At 50.9% G+C, this 19702-nt stretch overlaps 1 protein-coding gene across 2 annotated transcripts in view; it reads left to right on the top strand.

Annotated features, from left to right (window-relative positions):
• Positions 1-17738, top strand: part of CAMK1D (calcium/calmodulin-dependent protein kinase ID) — a 313071-nt gene extending 295333 nt beyond the window's left edge. Inside the window, exons 7-11 of one of the 2 annotated variants that reach the window (XM_012660919.1) lie at positions 7519-7631; positions 8772-8850; positions 14849-14936; positions 15892-16009; positions 17118-17738. In XM_012660919.1, coding sequence (XP_012516373.1) covers positions 7519-7631; positions 8772-8850; positions 14849-14936; positions 15892-16009; positions 17118-17236 — 517 coding nt within the window. In that variant the 3' untranslated portion in view covers positions 17237-17738. Of the gene's footprint in view, positions 1-7518; positions 7632-8771; positions 8851-14848; positions 14937-15891; positions 16014-17117 lie in introns of both variants that reach the window. The other variant, XM_012660920.1, reaches the window with a different exon arrangement.
• The last annotated feature ends 1964 nt before the right edge of the window (positions 17739-19702 follow it).

Here is a 19702-nt window from a genome sequence, read left to right as displayed (position 1 = left end):
CCGAGGGGCAAAACCCAGGCCTGTCTCATTTGCTGTGATCTGATCAGCATTTTCACTAGGGATGGTGCTCCATGAATACTCATGGGATTGGATTAAGGTGGTTTTGGTTTTTCTAGGCCAGAGCCCTGGGCAGATGTTCAGGTTTGTCACTGGCTGTGTCCTTGAGACCATCTCTTCATCTCTCTGGGACTCACTTTCCCAGTGCCCTAAATGAGAGATCAGACCAAAGGATGACTTCTGGCCCTCAAAATAAAACTGTGGGCCGGGCGCGGTGGCTCACGCCTGTAATCCTAGCACTCTGGGAGGCCAAGGTGGGTGGATCGCTCAAGGTCAGGAGTTAGAGACCAGCCTGAGCAAGAGCGAGACCCCGTCTCTACTAAAAATACAAAGAAATTATCTGGAAAACTAAAAAAATATATACAGAAAAGATTAGCCGGGCATGGTGGCACATGCTTGTAGTCCCAGCTACTCGGGAGGCTGAGGCAGGAGGGTCGCTTGAGCCCAGGAGTTTGAGGTTGCTGTGAGCTAGGCTGATGCCACGGCATTCTAGCCGGGGCAACAGAGCCAGACTCTGTCTCAAAAAACAAAACAAAACAAAAAAAAACTGTGACTGTGTAAATCCCCCAAATTTGAAAAATACTTCTTCACACATACTTTTCAGCTTCTGGTTTGAGGACTCAGGCTGGGAGCAGGAGGTGCCACCTGTGAGTTGTGGCATCAGACGGGCAGGTGCTGGTGGGAGGGGTCATTTTTGTTCATGCTGGGAGTTCGCTAGTATGTGCAAAGAAGCAAGGTTGCCAGCTCTTCTTACCCAGCCATCCAGTCCGTGCGAAACTTCCAGGCAATGTGAATTCTGGTCTCCCACACACAAACGTACATGCTCGTACATGCCAAGAAAATGTCCAAAAACTGTTCACAGGAAATTAGTAGCAGGAGTGGGAATGAGGATCTGACAGTGAACTTTTCCTTTATGAGAAAGGGTTTCGCTCTGTCACCTGGGCTGGAGTGCAGTGGCGTCGTCATAGCTCACTGCAGCCTCAAACTGCTGGGCTCAAGCAATCCCCCTGCATCAGCCTCCCAAGTAGCTGGGACTACAGGCACGCGCCACCATGCCCGGCTAATTTTTCTATTTTTTGGTAAAGATGGGGTCTCACTCTTGCTCAGGCTGGTCTTGAACTCCTGGCCTCAAGCAATCCTCTGCTTTGGCCTCCCAGAGTGCTAGGATTACAGGTGTGAGCCACTGTGCTGTGCCTGGCCCTATACTCTTCTGTATTATTTGAATTTTTAAACTGTGGGCATGAATTACCTTTATCATTTTTTTAAAAAAAGACCAAAAATTAAAATACTCAGGCCCTGCCCAGAGATTCAGACGTGCTTGGTTGGGGAGGATGTGGGCATCTTTTAAGTTTTTACAAGCTTCCCAGGTGACCATGATGGGCATGAGCCTGAATCACAAATGTAGATGCAGCTCACACCTCCTCCCAGGAGCCTTCCCTGATTACCTCTCCTGGCCTTCCTGCAGCAGGTGTGAGGAGGAATCCTCCCTCCCCGGGGCATCCAGCCATGTGCTCTTGCCTGCAGGACTCGTGCCTTGTGCAGCTCGTGTAGCCCAGCATGCCTAACAGAGTGCTCAAGCTCCTGCTCCCCTGAAAGTGGCCTTCTCCCACACTCTGTCCTTGGCCCTTTACTCAAAGTCACCAACTTAGCTGGTGGAGGGCCAGGGAGATAACATGGTGAGTGATCAGCTGGGTGATTTTTGCTCATGCTGGGGCTTGCTGGCACACGCAAAGACGCGGATAAATGAGCTGTTTTCATGCAGCCATCCAGTCTGTGCTAAACTTCCAGGGAATCCGACTTCTGGTCCCCATACACATATGTACGTGCTTGCATGTGCCAAGACTCTGGTGACTTGTGGGAGCTGTGATGACCAAGCTAGATCGACACCTGTGTGTTTTCATTGAGAGCCACATTTGTTTGAAATCACCGTTGGCCAAACACACACATCTGCAGGCCAGATCAGACAGGAGGGACTGTCTGGGACCCAGGATCGTGTCCACAGCATCGCAGAGTGATGCTGTCCACTCTCCCGGCGTTCACGCAAATGCTGTTGGCTCTGTCTCAGCGTCCCCAGGCCACACCTGCCTCTGGCATCAGGCCTGTGCCTCCAGCTGCCTGCACCTGCCTGCACCTGCCTGCACCTGCCTCCCTACCACGCACCTGCTCCCGCTCACCCCGGCCTGGTGGAATCGCTCATCTTACCCTCTGTGGGACGTTGGCACTTCTGGTTGCAGGGAACAGATTCTCTCAGGTTGCCTTAAGCAGAAGGGGTTTGTTGCATGGCCTCGAGAAGAATGGCCCGGAAGCCCCAGCGTGGAGGCAGCCCGGGCAGGGGGCTCTCTCCCAGCCTCACCTCTGAGCCTCTTCCTAGTCCTCGGAGTCTTCAGTCCACACCAGGTGAGATCCACTGGCGTCTGGCTGCCTCGTGGGTCGCCCTGACGTGGCTCAGCTGCCCCGTCTCCCACTCACCCCACCCACAAGGAACTGCCTGGAGCCACTTCCCAGAGTGGGCAGTTTCCCAAAGCCACGTGGTGTGGGTGCCCGTGCTCTGTGCACCTGTGGTCACCTCTGCAGATCTCTGTCATTGCTGCTGCTTGTCCTTATTATGTGGTATGTGTCTCTCTTATCCACTTGACTGAGCTCCTAAAGGCAGGAACTGATTCTTACTTAGGTATCAAGCCTCGTGGCTGGTATATAGTAGGTACAAAATAAATATTTGACAGATGAATGAATGCTAGGTATACCTGAGGTACTAAGTGAATATGTGTGTGTCGGCTGATCAAAAATGAGGATGTTGAAGGACTATAAGATCCACCTGGAACTACTGTCACAAACACTGCCTGACAGTACCATCCTAACAGGTGGAGAGCAGTGTCTCATTGTGGTTTCGATTTGCATTTCCCTGATGATCAGTGACTCTGAGCACATTTTCATATGCCTGTTGGCCGTATGTGTGACTTTGAGAAACCAAAAACACAAAAGACAAGTGTTGTGGGGAATGCAATGGTGTAGCCGCCATGGAAAATAGCGTGGAGGGTCCTCACAAAATTAAAAATAGAACTACCATAAAATCTAGCAATTGCGAAAGGACTGAAGTCAGGATCTCAAAGAGATATCAGCACTCCCGTGTTCATAGCAATGGCCAAGAGGTGGCCAAGAGACCTAAATGGCTGTGGGCAGATGACAGTAAAGAAAATGTGGTATACACGTATCAGGGAATAGTGTTCGGCCTTAAAAAAGATGACAGTTCTGCAGCATGCAACCGCATGACCTTCAGGGCATTATGCTAAGTGCATACATAAGCCAGGCACAGAGACAAATACTGCATGATTCTACGATCATTATTTAGAAATCCTTTCAGGGGACATCGTTGTCACGGGGATGCAGATACGTGGCCAGGGGCGAACGAGCAGGAGTAGCGTGGCTCGCTGTAGGATAATGGCCGTGCGAACTCACAGGGCCTCTCGACAGGGCTTTTATGCTATTGTAGCATTTCAGCGTCCAAGAAAAACTGCGCCGCTGAATCAGCCGTGATTGGCCAGGGCCAATTTTCACATTCATTTACTTCAAAAGCCTTTCCCTTCGTGGAAAACCTCCTCCTTTATGGACTGTGGCCACGCCCAGGACTGGCATTTTCGGTACCTCGGACCACAGAGCATTCTCTCCACGAAGGCAGGCCAGGTTGCTCTCAACGCAGCGCCTGCACACTGGGCTCTTCTAGAACCTCTGTCCTCGGTGCACAGGGATGCTGTTTCCACCCCCTCCCGCAGGGGGAACGTGCAGGAGGGCGGGCTCAGGGTAGGTGGGGAAGTTGAGGACTCCCTGGGCTAGGGCCCTGGTGAGCCCTCCTGCATCCTAGGTCCTTATCTCTGCGTCAGAGCCCAGCCAGGGGGGTCAGCAGTCAGAGGTGAGGCCTGTTCTTTATGAGCGTGGGCATGCGTCCGGGCTCCGGGCATTTGTCATGGCTCGGGCACTTTGAATCCACAGACAGGGCATGGTCCTGGCTTAGGGAGCTCGTGGCCAGGTCCGAGCTGTGTACGGCGTGGGCAGTGGCACCGTGGAGCTGCCCACTGTGGTGGGGTTGGGGGCACACCTCGGGGCACCTGCCCACCTGGCAGAGAGGGGCTGGTCTTCCTCGTGACACCCAGCTGATTTTCGAGGGCATCCCAGCGTCAGGTGAAGGGGCAGAGGCAGGGCAGCCCGGGTAGAGCGCATACCCCTACCTTGGTCCAGAAACAAGCGTGTGCTGTGTGCAGGGAGCCAGCCCTAAGCATCTTGCCGAACCAGGCCCAGGCTGTGGGAGGCGGGGTTGGAGAGGCAGGGAGAGGGGCAGAGGGGACAAACCACATGACCTGCAGAGAGAACTCAAAGTCAGACTGAGGCAGAAGGTTCAATTCTCCCGTCTCCTGCCCTGCAGTGAACAGGCAGGCCAGTTAAGAACGCAGGCTGGAGTCACGGAGCGGGCCCAGGTCCTGACGCGGCTGCACGTCCGTGCCTTTGCCTCTCAAACGAGGGAGGTGCAAGGACTGTGTACGGAGGTGTGGGCTCCGCAGCAGCTGAGCTGGAAACACCTCTGCACCCAAGGGAACGAGGGGAGGAGGGGAGGCCGCCAGAATCAGAGTCCAGGAGAGGAGTGGCAGCCTCCAGCCAGGCGGTGTAACCAGGCCGAGAGCCGGATGAGAGGGACCAGGGCAGTAGACCCCCGTCCTCGGTTTCCCCTCCTTCCCCGTCTCCGCTGAGCCCTGACAGCGTCAGAGAGTTCACTACTGCTTGTTCATCCGTCCCCATAGATCAGCCTCCCGAGGCACAGAGCGGAGGGGAGAGTGTCTCTAAAGGGGCCTTGGAGGATGTCTGGACTCTTACCCCGTGGGGGAGTGAGGTTTAAGTGAGATACTGCAGCAAGGCTCTTAGAGGAGTTCCTGACCCCAAATAAATGCTCAATCGAGGCCGAACTGAAAGAACAAACTAGAATCTAGTAGTACATTTGCACACATGTGCCACAGGCCGATCAAATGGCAACCGGAAGAGAGTCCCGGAGCTGGGTGGAGGTGAGCAAGAGGCTTTTGAAGGGGGGTGGCCCTTATTGGGTGTGACAGTCCCTGGGTTGGGGAATTCAGATGTTATTCTGAATCATAAACTTGGAGGCCTAGAAAAATGGGGAATGGCTTTATTTGAGTCCCCGTGGTGACATAATATGTAGATTATTTCAAGGGTCTGATATGTAAAATAAGTCCCAGTTCTGGAACATTCCTGCACAGGGGTTCCAAGTGCAAATAGGCAGCCCTGTGGTGACGGAAGCCCCACCTTCTGCATGGGAAGATTACTCCTCCCCTCAGGCGACCTCCACAAACACCTGCTAATGACAGGGAGCCCCCTGTGAAACTTCTAGATCTAAGGAAGATCTTACAACTTCTCTTTGCCCTTCTGTTAACTTGACAGTCCTTATTTTTAAATCTTCTTTCTTAATTCTAACTTACTTTAGGCTCCCAGCTAGATCCGTTTCCTTGTCTTCTGTCCATGGGACAGCCGCCTCAACACAGTATTCTATACAAAAAAACCCCAAGAAACAAAAAAGAGCTAAGACCAGAAGAGACTGGAATATACATTAAGAAAATTGGCACAAGAAGAATCAATCTTCCTCGGAATTTTCTTAAAGAATTTTTTCCTTGCAGAGAAAGCCAGACCATAAAATAAAAACACATGCGGTTGTAAATAAACAAAAACCTCACGTATGTGAAGTGTAGTTTTTCCCCAAGACAAACTAACATTTTGCTCTGTCTGCTTTTCCTAACATGCACATTTTATTTCACATGCGGAAATTCACACGCGGCTCTCCCGGCTGCAGGGTTTCCTTGGGCGGAGAAGTCTTGGTGGTGCGTTCAGAAGCGCTGGCCCCTGTTGATTTCGCCAAAAGCAGCAAATATTTAAAAATGAAATTTTCCGGGCTCTTAGCTCCTAAAACAACCTTGTGGGGATGGATGATTTTGAATCTATGGGCCCACGGAATGTCTCACAGCCTTTCAAATTGTCGTCAGCCATTTCCCTGCACAGTGGCAGCCATCGATACGCGTCCCATGGCAGGAGCACGGTGGTACCAAGGCTGTGTTTCTGACCTTTATTGCATTTCTTATTTGCTGACAGCCTCATCCCCGGCAGGCCTGCAGTCTGCTGATGCCTGTTAATCGTTCTCACTAAACTGGTCTCTAGGTGGAGCTGGGTGTTGAGCAATAGTGGCCTATTCAGAGCTTGGGTCATGGTTGTCGCAGCCCAGAAGTGAGTTCTGTGCTATCAGCTTTGCGCCTGGCCCTCTAGATTCAAGCGCTGCTGTCCCCTGCTCTGTAGCCACTTATAACTGTGGCTTCAGTCCCACCTCTCTCTTGCTGTCCCACCCCAGCCAGCGCCTGCCCCACCCCAGCCAGCGCCTGCCCCTCTGGCACGCAGGCCCCAAGCCTGGTCTAGGTCTTTTCCCAAGTGTTTTATCCAGCCAGACTGAGTCATAGAGCCACAGCACCTTAAAGCCAGAAAGAACATTAGGAATTTTCTAGTCTGACCCTCCACGTTTTCAGAAAAGGAAATTTTGGTCCCCCCAAAACGCACCCATGGCCAAATAATGGTAAAGGTGGCATCAGAACTGATAACAGAACTGGAATAAGAATCCACGATTTTATAGAACAAATGGCAGTTGTTGTATTTAATCGAAATTTCTGTTCCTACTATGGTTGTCAGGTGGCTGTTGTCCCACCAGAGCTATAAATTATGTGTTACTTGCACCAACATCCTAATATGATCTTTTAAAAATCAACTTTGAAATGGTTGTGTGGAAAAATGGATCGTGTTATGTTACCGCAGGCTTATGACTTGTATCAACCACACTGATACTGCATGTTCGTGGGCAAAACCACAACCCTCCACCTACCTAATCTGGATGTGGTAGGGTGATAATGTACAAGTTGAGGTGACTTTTGCCAACTGGGAACTTAAGATCATAAAATTTCATTTTCTTCCTCCAATGATTTCTTAAATAAAATGCACTTGGAAGGGCCCTGAAATGTATACTAAACATATATATTTTTTGCTTTTTCTACCAACCCATCATCTATTGGGGCCAGGATCTCAGACAATAAGATCAGTAACATTTATGCACAGAAGTCTATCTGGTGGGTTCTTAGGGTGTATGGGGCTCTGTGGTCGATAATGTAAGAGGTCAGGTGGACTTAAATATAGGTATTGACATTTGATATTGCCTGAATTAACCCTTTTTCTATTTATTGAATCATGATTTTACTTCTGTGCCACCTGTGCCCATGAAATGTGTGGTCCCTTTGCTGACATTATATTTGCAGCACACACAGTGCAGGTTTTCTTAATCCAAGTGATAATGTCTCTTCCTTCCAGGCAGAGTGTAAAACCAACGCACTGGATAAACAGACGTTTCAGATCTTATACCATCTTGTCTTCCAGGCTCTGTGGCTACCCTCCTTTTTATGATGAGAATGACTCCAAGCTCTTCGAACAGATCCTCAAGGCAGAGTACGAGTTTGACTCCCCCTACTGGGATGACATCTCTGACTCTGGTAGGTCTCCCACGTGCAGCCCCCAGCAGGTGTGACACTTGGACCCAGACCACCTGACCCTGATAGGCCCAGGGATCCCTGGGGGGCTCAGAGAGGTCCTGAGGCTCCTGCTTTAGTCCGTTTTGGCTGCTATATAACATAGACTGGGCAGCTTCAACAGCCAACATTCATTTCTCACAGTTCTAGAGGCTGGAAAGTCCAAGATACAGGTGCTGCCATATTTAGTATCTGGTGAGGGCCCACTGCCTGGTTCACAGACAGCATCTTGTCACCGTGTCCTCATAGGGCAAAGGGAGGCAGGAGAGCTCTCTGGGGTCTCTTTTATCCCATTCATGAGGGCTCCACCGTGACGACCTCATCACCTCCTGAAGACCCCACCGCCAAATGCTATCACATAGGGGTCAGGATTTCAGCATACGGACTTTGGGGGGTCATATGCATGTGCCAACACACTCACAGCACACAGTTCATAACAGCGCTCGAGGAAGCTTCATGAGCTACGTATTTGGGCTTCACTTGCAAAGCAGAGGACAAGCTTGGGACATCTGGCTCATTGGGCCAGGCTGTGGGATGGGGACTCCCTCCTCCACCTGTCCTCACCACACCCCAATCTGGGTGCTCCAGGAGTGGTTTGTAATAGTTTGCGTGGGCTGCATGCAGTGTTCCCTGAGGACTCGGTATCCACAGTGCCTAGCCCAGAACCTCCAGGATTGAGCAGGAAGCTCGGTGGGTTTAGCTTTATCGGCCACGTCTAAACACATGGAGAGGACGTCACCAAATCAGCCCTCTAAGGCAGTGGGGAACTAATTAGAGGCACATGATTACAAAGATACTTTCTTCTCTGAACCAAAGGTTTCACTAGCAGCTAGAGACAAGAGCCTTGCAGCTGGGGAGTCAGGGCCCTGAGCCTGGCCCTGCTGCCCCCTCACTCGCCAGGTCACCCTTGGAGGCCCCAGGCCTGGCCTTCTTTTTCCCCAAGTGCTGATGCCTTTTGTGGTCCAAGGTACAGTAGGGACCTTGGAGAGCTGGTCTCGTATCTTTCATGCCGTACACGATACTCCCAACGATGTGGTGGTACATCATACTGTCGTATCTCTAGCCACAAAGTGACCCCTTCCGATGTGCCTTCTTTTTGAACAGCAAAAGACTTCATTCGAAACCTGATGGAAAAAGACCCGAATAAAAGATACACCTGTGAGCAGGCGGCGCGGCACCCATGGTAAGAGAAATCACCCGGTACGCAGACTGTGCCATCTAATGCCTCCCAGAGTCAGCTCTCTGTGGGCCGTTCTCATTTATGAAATCCACACGGTTGTCAGTTTCATCTCATCGTGGCTGGTGTCTGTACTTCTGTCTTCAAGCCATCATTTGAACACTTTCATGCCTTCAGGACATGATCTTCCGAATGCATTCATGAGAAGTCAGGGTGCAAAAGACAGCTGTTGCTCTGTCGCCTTGCAGAAAGTTTTTAAGGATCATTTTTATTTAAAGTAATTGCCCAATGAGTCATTAAGATTGGAGTTTTATTCCTTGAGTTTATTACTCAGTAGTTAAATGAATAGAAGTTGCCTGTTTTTTTCCCTTTAAGATGCTTTTTGAATTAGTGTTTCTTCAGTTCTAGAGGGAATAGTTAATAGCTTATGGCTTTTTTCACATTTTCAGCAGTTAGAACCCAGCTTTCCTGTCAACTAGCTGTGACGTTGGGCTTATACTTGACTTTTCTGAGCCTTAGATTTTTCACTGTTACAATGAGAATAACAATACCTAATTTACAGAGTTGACCTGAAAAATCACAGAGATAGTACCTGTAAGGGTTTAGCATGATGTCTGGTACATAATAGATGCTTAACTAATTGTAGCTCTTATTATTAAAGCACCATGAGCATCCACTTTGAAACAAATGCCAAGAGTAGTAAAATACTCAATATAGTGAAAATAAATGCACAGAACCTTCCTAAAATTCTTTTAGGAAGCACTCAAGAAAACCATCCCCTGTTTAGCCAGCTGTCTTCTGTGGCATCTCCTCCAGGGTCTCACGTGCAGGTTGGCCTTCCAAAGCAGACCTGCCCACAGGTAGTGTCCTGACCCAGTTTCACAGCATGTTAATGGGTGACACCCGTCACTTCGTCAGTCTCTATCGTGTTCCAGGCACTGAGCTAATTGCTTTAATGTATCGTCTCCTTTTTTCTTTATAATAAATAACCCCGTGAGGTAGGTTTCATCTTCATTTCAGAGCTAAGGAAATAGAAGAGGTAGTAACTTAGCCAACACTGCACAATTAGCTAGTGGCAGAGCCAGGGGTGCACTGTCCGATTCCAAAATGATACTCCTGAAAGAGAAGAAAAGAGGAAGAAAGGAGAGGGTTAGGGGCAGAAGGAAAGAATGTTCTGGAAAAGTAGTCAAGATGATTGTGCATCATCTTGATATTTTTAATAAGTCACTTTGGCCAATGGGAGAAACCAAAAGAAGGGAGAGGTCAGTTTTACTGAGGGGCCTGGAAGTGGGGTGAGGTGGGCTCTGCAGAACACGATGCCCACGAGTCTTACACTGTGAGAAGCTTCCCCCAGGCCAGCAGGGAGGGGACAGCGGCACTCCAGGCAGGGCAAACAGCCGGGGCCATGGGGCTGGGGGTACAATCATACGTCCAGTCCTGAAGCCACCAGCACCTGGTTTTCTGGAATAAGAGCGGACAAGGGAAACAGGCAGGAGGGGAGGCTAGAACGGAATGCAGGAACTGGCAGGTTCCGGCCTGGCCTGCTGGACTCCCAGCCCCGACTTCACCACTTACTGCTGTGTGGACGAGCTCCTTAGCCCTGGGGACTGCCTCCGTAGAATTGAGATCATGAATAGCAGCAACATACAGCCTCCATGTGACGAAGACGAGTGCCTGGCCCCCGACACGTGTGCGAGTGGCCATTATTTTATTATTGTACCAAGGGATTTGTGCTTTTCCCTTTGGGCGGTGGGGCCCCTGACAGGTTTGAAGCAGGGTGATCGGTTTGATTTTAGGAAGCCTGATCTGGCCACAGGAGAGAGGGTGAGTGGTGGGAGAGGGGATGTGGCAGGAAGGTGCAGTGCAGAGGTGGGAGGAGGCTGGCCCAGAGGAGAGTGACAGTGGCCTGGCGGGCAACAGGACAGGGATGGGGAGGGGTGCAGAGGACAATGCATCCCACTCGGGCAGAGAAGCCACAGGCATTGGGCAGAGCACTGGCGGGCAGGTTAAGAAAGTGAGGGGTCGGGGACTATTCCCAAGTTCCAGCCGAAGGGACTGGGGAGATGGTTGCGCTGGGAGGAGATGCAGGCTTCAGGGCAGAGAGTGGGTTCAGCCTCCGCACGCTGGGCTGGAGGTCCTGGGGGCCTTGCAGACGGAGCTCTATGGTGGGCGCTGTGCTGAATGCGCCGGGCGCCTGTGGCGTCAGCTGGAAGACTTCAGAGTGACCAGGCTGTGTCCGAGCCTGTGAGCTGTAGCAGTGAAGGGCTTGATTCACAGGTGATTATTTCTTGGCACTTTATCATTTTCACTATGCGTCTCAAGACTTCCAGAAAGTCAAACGCTGGAAAATGACAAAAACAAATGCGTTTGTCCCAAGCATAGCTGAAACTCCTCACTTGCCCGTGTTTATAACATACTTGTCTCTTTTATGTAAAACCTCCCGGGCAAAGGAGAGTGCAGGCTCCCCTGGGAGCCGGCAAGAGGTGGAGCCATCCCTGCAGCGGAGCGAGCTTCCCCAGTTCCCCTCTCTGCAAGCGTGTTCTCACACATCTGTTGCACCCGGGGAGCACGATCTGTCATCCCTCACCTGCACGTCCAACTTCACCAAGACCACCCAGGGCTAGCGAGGCCTCAGAAATCACAGACTCCTTCCCTTAGCCTCGAAACAGACCCCTCCAGGCAGGAGAAGGCTCTTTCCAAAGGTCTCCATGCAGAAAGCAGGCAGCCCTCTCACCAGTTCCCAAGCCCCGTTCACTTGAGGCCTGCCTTCCTCTCGGTGGTGCATGGCCAGGCCCCCCAGGCTGCTGACCCCCCATGGCTGTTACAGGGCAGCACCTCAGAGGAGCTCCTCTGTCCACGTCAGTTGTTATGAGCGTCTGTCTCTGGTTTTGCAGGTGAATAAGATTGAAGCTAGTGTCAGCATCCTATGCTGTTGTAAACTTCCTAGCTTATGGTGAACAGCATTGACAAGCAACCTACAGGGATGAGCAAGACAGAGAGACTGAGAGAGAGAGGTTAATTGATTTTAAGGAATGAAGACATTGATTCGCATGATTGTAGGGGCTGGAGAGTCCAAAAATCCGCAGGGCTGTCTGGAGACCTGGAAGAGCTGATATTGCAGCTTGAGTCCAAAGACAGTCTGGAGACGGTGTTTCCTCTTCCTCTTCTCTTAGGGCTTCAGCTGATTTAAGTGGGACTCACCCACGTTATGGACACTCACAGGCTTTGCTCAAAGTCTACTGATTAAAATGTTAATCTCCCATCCAAGTACTAACCAGGCCCGACCCTGCTTAGCTTCCAAGATCAGACGAGATCAAGCGCGTTCAGGGTGGTATTACCACAGACAAAATGTTAATCTCATCTAAAAAAATACTTCCACAGCATTATCTAGACTAGCATTTGGCCAAAAACCTCTGGGTACCGTGGCCTAGCCAAGTTTACCATAAAATTAACCGTTATACACCGGAATGTTCACTGAGACCCCCACCCCTCTTCCAGGCTCCAGCCACCTGAGCTCTAATCTGCCGTAGGAATCGGGTGGCAGCCCAGGAGTCCGGCAAAGCACTGTCTGGGATTCACGCCAAGCATCATCAAGGCTGTCTTAAGCAAGCGGCTAGAAAAATGCAGACGCAGAGCGGTGGAAGTAGAGTAGACCACATATGAAGCAAAAACACTAGCAGCAAGGAGAGATGAGTTTGGTGGTCTGTGCGCAGAGAAGGATAGCAAGACAGGCCACGAAAGGTGTGGTTCTATAAATACCATCTTTATTGTCCGTGTAGATATTAAAACCAGACAGCAAGAGAGACACGAATAAAACATGTGCATCCATCGCTTTACACGTATGTGCATGTCTACAGCTGTATAAGGAAATGCTGCTATATCCAAAGTATTGGTTAATTCCTAGGACAATCTAGGTGACCGCTAAGGTCCCTTCCAGTTTTACGATTCCATGCCTCTGGTTCTGTGGGCGAATGATACTGACGTCAGTGTCCTGCATTGTTACTGTAAACTTCCTAGCTTACGTGAGCAGCAGCAACTGTTGTCATTGTGGTGCCCATTTGAGGAGGACCATGTTGTGCTGCTGTGGCCCCAGGTGGCAGCACCCTCCCCTGAAAGAAGGCTGCCGAACAGGGAGTCTTTGGGCCACCTTCTGCACAGCTGGACTCCTACCCAGCTGTAGCACAGCGTAGGGCTGTGGCAAGTGAGCAGGAAACATTCCTAAAATAATCGAAAGCTTGCATTTTCCTTCCATCTGGGCCCGCGTGAACCGACAGACATGGCACGGGAAGCAGAGCACAGGCAGCAGGCCCCAGGCTCAAAGTGTCTGAGACCACGCTGCGGACACGCAGGTGGATCCCGAGGCCCGGGGTCTCCCTGACCCCCCTGTAACCAGCCTGTTTGCTTTGGCGTCCATCCCGCCCTGCAGCAGCGCTCGGCCCCAGGAATTCCATCCTTCCTACCGCTTTGGCCCTGTCGTTTCCGAGAAACAGCTGGCCACTGACAAGTTGGAACTGGCATCCTTTTCTGAGGATGTAGCTTTTAAACATGGTCCAGGAGGAAACTCTCCCATGGGTTGTCTAGCAGAAAAAGCTCCATGAAGATGTCTCCAGCTCCCTAACCTCCTGACTCTGGTTTCACATGGATTTGCCCATTCAGATACCCCATCTCTGTTTCAGGGATGTGTGTCTGGGAAGAGGGGGCAGTTGCCATTGGTTGGAGATGGAAACCTGGTTCACTGGGGTGACTTTCTGAGAGCGCTCTTGGCTGTGTTTCCAGCCCTGCTGGGAGGGAGGGGGGTGTTTTTTGGGGGGAGTTTGTTTTTGTTTGGGGTTTTCGGCTTGGTTTTTAACCCCGGGCTTGCTTGGCCCGGCTTTACTTTTTGGGCGTTCACCCCGTTTTGCGTTTCTGGGGGGGAGTTTGGGTGGGGTGCTTTCTGGTCTGAATAAGCCCTGAGCTTGTTCCTTTCATCTCTCGAGGCAGCTGGAAGTAGCAGTCGGTGGTGTCCAGGCTGTTTTGTCCCCAGGACAGTCGGGGTCTGGGAAACGTTCCTCACTTACCAGTTAGCTCCCAGCCAGGCCTTGGCATCTGCCCCTTAACTTTGCCAAGAGTCAATTAATGCCTGTCTGATCTTAGGCATCAGATACCAACCTGGAATTTGGTAGTTTGGTGCTGGAGGAAGATGGAGGGATTAAAGCCCGGAAAACACTGAGAGGAGAACACGGTGGTTGGGGGACAGGGAGAGGGACAGTGCGGGGAGTTTGCTGCCATCCGGAAGGGAATGTGTGTGGGTAGCAAGAGCTGTGAGTGACCTCCGGGTAATTCCAAGCCTAGAGATTGTGAGCTGAGAGAGGGGGAAAGATGTAAGACCCAAGAAAGAGATAGCAGAGGGGGCAAAGAGCAGGGTGCAGAGGACTCTACAGACAGGGCTGATAAGCACAGCTGAGTTCTGCCCTGCTGATCGGAGAAGGTTCAGGAACAAGCAACAGCTAAAGGAAAGATTGCTGAGGGCCGTCGAGGGCCCAGTTGAATGTAGAGTGAATGTGGTCCTCCAAGTTCTGAGAACTTTCTAGGAGATGCAGGGGCAGAGGGCACACAGGCAGGGTTGAGCACGGAGCAGGTGTTGCCAAGCAGAGCGTCACACACAGGGCTTCGCTCAGCTGGGCTGGAGCCAGGAGGGAGCGCAGAGTCCCAGGATGTGAGCGGGGTCGATGGCACGGAGGTCCTGGGAGGCGTCGTGGATTCCGATGGTGTAGGAATTCAGTCAAAAGAGGAAAAAAGAGCCAGGTGGTGAGGCCAACCAGAAGGGTGTTGGCGGGTCCAGGGAGGGTGCAGAGTATGGAAGACAGGTAGGACTTTGGGGTGTTGGTGGAGGAGTATGTGGGCTCAGGGAAGAGCCAGGTGGTGGCCTGGGCAGCTGGCAGGGCAGTGGCCACCCTCTGCCCAGCCAACCTCCATCAGAGCCCTGAAGAAACGCTTCAAAGAAGCATCTCCGCCTCTGTTTCAGGATCGCTGGTGACACCGCCCTCAACAAAAACATCCACGAGTCCGTCAGCGCCCAGATCCGGAAGAATTTCGCCAAAAGCAAATGGAGAGTAAGTCTTGAGTGTGTTAAACGCCCGGTGACTGTGACCACTCCCATGCAACTTGTGCTACCGTTGGAGCATTTCTCACTTGTAAAGGTTACTGTCACCTGAGTTTGGAGAAAATTCCCCAGAACCTCACCCGAATAATTTTGCCAATTTTAACCAATAATAATTAAAACTTGGAGCGTCATGGTGTGAGAGGGATAGAGAGAATGATTAAACATTTCCCTTCCATGATGCAAAAACAGCAGTCGTGACAGCTCGTACTAATGTGCTGTTTCTTAAGCAACATAATCCCTTTGGTCTTTCTTCACTCTGCTAGAAATTTGAATAATTGACTTTTATGAAAGTGATACGAAAGGTGGAAAACTCCAGGAAACCTGAGTTGAACTCACCAATATTTCCTGGTAAAAAAATTGACAGATTTAAACCATAGAATTTTCGTGATCATCTATTAATTACCCAAACTCTTATGTTCTAATCAGCGTGGGGAATTATGAGCCCACTGTTTTCTGAGAGCCAACAATGAGAGAGACAGTAAGAAACAAAATTGATTCCACAGACCTGCTTTATTCAAAGGAAATGATATTTAGGACAAAAGTAGCAACAATAAGAAAATAACTATCTTACAATGTCAGATTTTAAGGTATTATAGTATATCTGTTATTCTAAAAGTCACTTAAATTATAGAGAATTGTTTTACATGTATTCCATGTGTTTATGATATCAGAAGAAAACTATTTTAAATCTCCAGAATATATTTTGATGGGGAGGGGGTTTTTATACATCAGCGCACTTTTGGAAGAAAGGGAAACGTGAGTTTTCTTTCTAGAGTGTCATGAGAATGACTTAAGAAGTCTGAAATGCTTGGGGTAACAGGATAAATGACAGGACAGGACACAGCCGGAGTCTTTTCTAATTAGCTGGAATATTTTGTCTGCTTTTTTCCTTTCTCAAATTTCAGCAAGCGTTTAATGCCACAGCTGTCGTGAGACATATGAGAAAACTACATCTTGGCAGCAGCCTGGACAGTTCAAATGCAAGTGTCTCCAGCAACCTCAGCCGGGCCAGCCAAAAAGATTGTGCGTATGTAGCAAAAACAGAGTTCTTTAGCTGGCATTGAAGACACGTCTGGGGTGGGGAGGCGGGGGGAGGATCGTCATTTGCTGAGTACCTACTGTGTGCAGGGCACTTTGAATAGTTTATCCCATTCACACAGTCACCCTAGGACATTTTAGAAAATAGAATCGCTTAACACTCACACGACCCTAGAGACCACTATTTCCACGTATAGATGAGAAATCCACGGCTCAGGTTACACAGCCTCTGTCCGGATAAAGGCCTGGACGCATGGCCTTCGGGACGCCCCGCCCTTACATTTTCCCCAGAACTCTGCGTGCGCCCCCCGCCCCGGCCCGCTGCACTTCGCAGAGCCACACTCGTGTTCCACCGTGACTCCTTTCCCCCTCTCTGGAAGGGAGCCCCCGATTGATCATTTGTTTAAAGATTCGAACGATGACGTTGACAGCAAAGCCCGTCTTAGGAATTTACGTTATGGGTCTCCCTGTGTTCGTGCTTGTACATCCCTGGGGACCCTCGCTGGAGGGCCAACCGCGGCCGATGCAGCCACGTCAGGGCCTTCCGGTGCCCACACATCCGCTTGGGAACTTTCCCAGGCCAGGGTACTGCTAAGTCCACGCAGGAATAGACGAACGTCCTTATTTCAAAGTGCTCTACGTCACAAAATGCTTCTCAGCCAAGAGTTCAGGCAACACCCCAACCAGGCGTCAGAATCTTTTTCATTCTTAAAATACGTACGTCACAGAGCGGTTATAAGACACGAGCAATTCTTACAATGACAGTGTGTATTCAGCTAGCCCGGCTGTAGTTCATAGTAAGTGCTCAATGCACGGAACCCGGCATATCATGGTAGCAAAGCCATGGTGTTTTCAAATACAAATCAGTTATAATTATAATGAAGAAAGGAGAGGACAGTCGGGTCTAAGAATAAAGCATTGTGGACACATTGCAAAGGTCTTCTGATTGGTAGGTACAGACGTAGAGTCACGTGGGTAAAAGTTGGGGTCCCCCCCACAAACCCAGCCCAGCTGATGCCCTTGTGGTGGGGAGGAGGGGTGAGAACTGGCTTCCGGAGCCCTGAACCCCGCCGCGTCTGCTGTTCCCCCGCAGGCCTGGCACCTTCCACGCTCTGTAGCTTCATTTCCTCTTCGTCAGGGGTCTCAGGAGTCGGAGCCGAGCGGAGACCCAGGCCCACCACTGTGACGACAGTGCACACGGGAAGCAAGTGACTGGCTCTGGAGGTGGGGCCCAGGGGCGGGGCCAGGGAAGGGGAGCCCCTCCAGCGAGCCCCGTCTTGCATGGTGCACCTCCTTGCATAGGACTGGAAGACAGAAGTTTTTTTTATGGCCATATTTTCTACTGCAATTCTGAAGTGTTCGTTTCTCACAAACTGTACTGACTCGAGGGGGCCGACCCAGCAGGGTCTGGTGCTGTGCGTACGCATCTGGCGAAGCTCTGTCCGAACGGACCTCTGATCCCTCTGCCCCGGCGCCGCCGTCTCCACTCTTCTCGGCTTAGGTAACCGTCTGTGGTGTATTTTTTCATTAATGACAAAAAAAAATGGTTTCAACTGGATTATTTAAATATTGGTAAATATTGTGCATTAGGGGTTTTTTTTTTTTTCTTTTAAGTAGTATGTCCTTTTGACTGTATCTCTCGGTTACATGATCTATATCTTTTGCTCTTTCATAGTGGTTTTATGTTAACCTATAAGAGATTTTTTTTTTCCTCCACGGAGAATTTAAAGGTATTTTTAAAAATTCTAATAAGAGAATCGAGACTCTGTCTCCAAGGCTAAGAGTGCACTTTACTTCCACTCCTTCTCTTCGGCCCCCTTCCTCGGGAAGGGAGCTCCTCAGAAGACAGCTCGGCAGTTCTGCAGGGCTGGGTTCTCTCCAGGGTGGCTCTCGGGGGAGGAACTGCAGCAAACTTTTCCGAGCAGACCCCCACCCTCCCGCCCCCAGCAGACCCCAGGCCAGCCAGAGACCAGAGGGGCCTCTTGCCATCAGCGGTCGAAAGCGGAGGAGCCGCTCCCCCAGACCCAAGGCTAAACGTCACAGGCCAGACTCGCTGTGACACCCACAGCGCAGAGACGCACGAGCCTCCCCTACAAAAGGAACAAGCTGCCGTTTTGTTTCAAATGAACCCACACCCGACCCTCGATTCTCACGAGAGGTGACAGATGAAAGCTCTGATCTCAGCTATGCAGTTTTAAAATGAATCTCTCTCCTCTCTGTTTTTTAAAAAATACGTTTCTAACCTTGTGCTTAAAATGGCCTCGAACACACACAAGTTGTTCCTGCACATTTTTACCCGATTCTTAGATGAATGTTTTCCGAGGGACGGGAGGGAGGCGGCCTTGGGCAGGCATCTATCTGTGGTGGTAAGGAGAGGTGGCCTGCCAGGCAAGCAGGGCGCTGGCCACCGCAGACGTGGCCAGAGATGGCCTCAGCAGGGGCATCAGGAGGGCTCGAAGCTGTCCCTCTGATCAGGGGAGTCTAAAATCAAAGACCTGTGGTGGTGGCGTCATCACCTGCCCCAGTGTGCCTGGGACTGAGGATTTCCCAGATGTGGGACTCTTAGTGCTGAAACCGGGGTTGTCCTGGGCAAATCAGGTCGTGTCATTCACCCTCATGGTGGGGAGGCGTGCAGGAGAGAGCGGGGGCCATGTGCCACCCAGGGCGACCCTCCTTCCAAGGAGGCTCCTAGTGCCAGCTTTGCAGAAGCCGTCCCTCGGCCCCTCACGTCCACCCGTGGCCCTGAGTCTGAGTTCCGCAGTCAGCCCTGAGCCACCGTGGGTGTCCCAGCAGGTCTTCCTGGTGGCCCAGCGATTCCTGGCCGCTGTCCTCTCGCCCTTCGACTACAGTTAGCCAGTCTCGGGAGTCCCGTTGGTCAAGCCTTGATTGTCACTTCCACACCTTTGCCTGTGTCTAGGCTGAATGTTCAGTGATGCCCCGGCCCTCCCCGACACACACACACACACACACACACACACACACACACACACACACACACACACACACACACACACACACACACGTATCAGACTCAGCATCCCCATCCTTCCCCAGCTAAGGACGGCAGCACAGGCGTGTGTCAGAGCATCTGGGAAGACAGGCAGCTGGTCTACCTGTCCCCATGTGTGGAAATCCTGTTTGGCATCTGCCGCACAGGCACACGGGCTGAAAAATCAAGCTGTCACTCTTCATAATCTGTAAAAAGCCTAGAAAAGTCTATAAAGTGACAGTAGACCCAGTTAAGAAGCAAGTGTCACCTGAGTTGAATAAGCATCTCTCCCTCCTTCAGATGGACAATGACAGGAATATTCTAAACAGTATTTGAGAAAACTGAGGTGTCTGTCCAGAGGTTCATTAGGCTGTTCCTTACTAACAAGTGTCGTGGAAACATTCATGTCCAGACAGCATAAGAAAGTAAGTAAATAGGACGTTGCAGGGGGTGGTCACTTACCTGAACTTGGTACCTGCAACGTTGGCACGAACAGTTACGATTAACTCTTTGTGCGCTGTGCTATACGCAGTCGTGTGCAGTTAGAAAGCAACATTTGAAGCCAAATTCCGTTACTGGTGATTGAAATAGTCTCTGGAGCTGAACCGCGGCTGCCCGCTGTATGCAGTGAGTTGGGAAGTATCTCACCTGGACAGTGCGGAACGGCTGGCAGGCGGGCCCTGGTGCAG

This window comes from Propithecus coquereli, unplaced genomic scaffold (assembly GCF_000956105.1).
Source record: "Propithecus coquereli isolate 6110/MARCELLA unplaced genomic scaffold, Pcoq_1.0 Scaffold69, whole genome shotgun sequence".
Taxonomy (NCBI): domain Eukaryota; kingdom Metazoa; phylum Chordata; class Mammalia; order Primates; family Indriidae; genus Propithecus; species Propithecus coquereli.
This window is presented reverse-complemented; position numbering and strand designations above follow the sequence as displayed.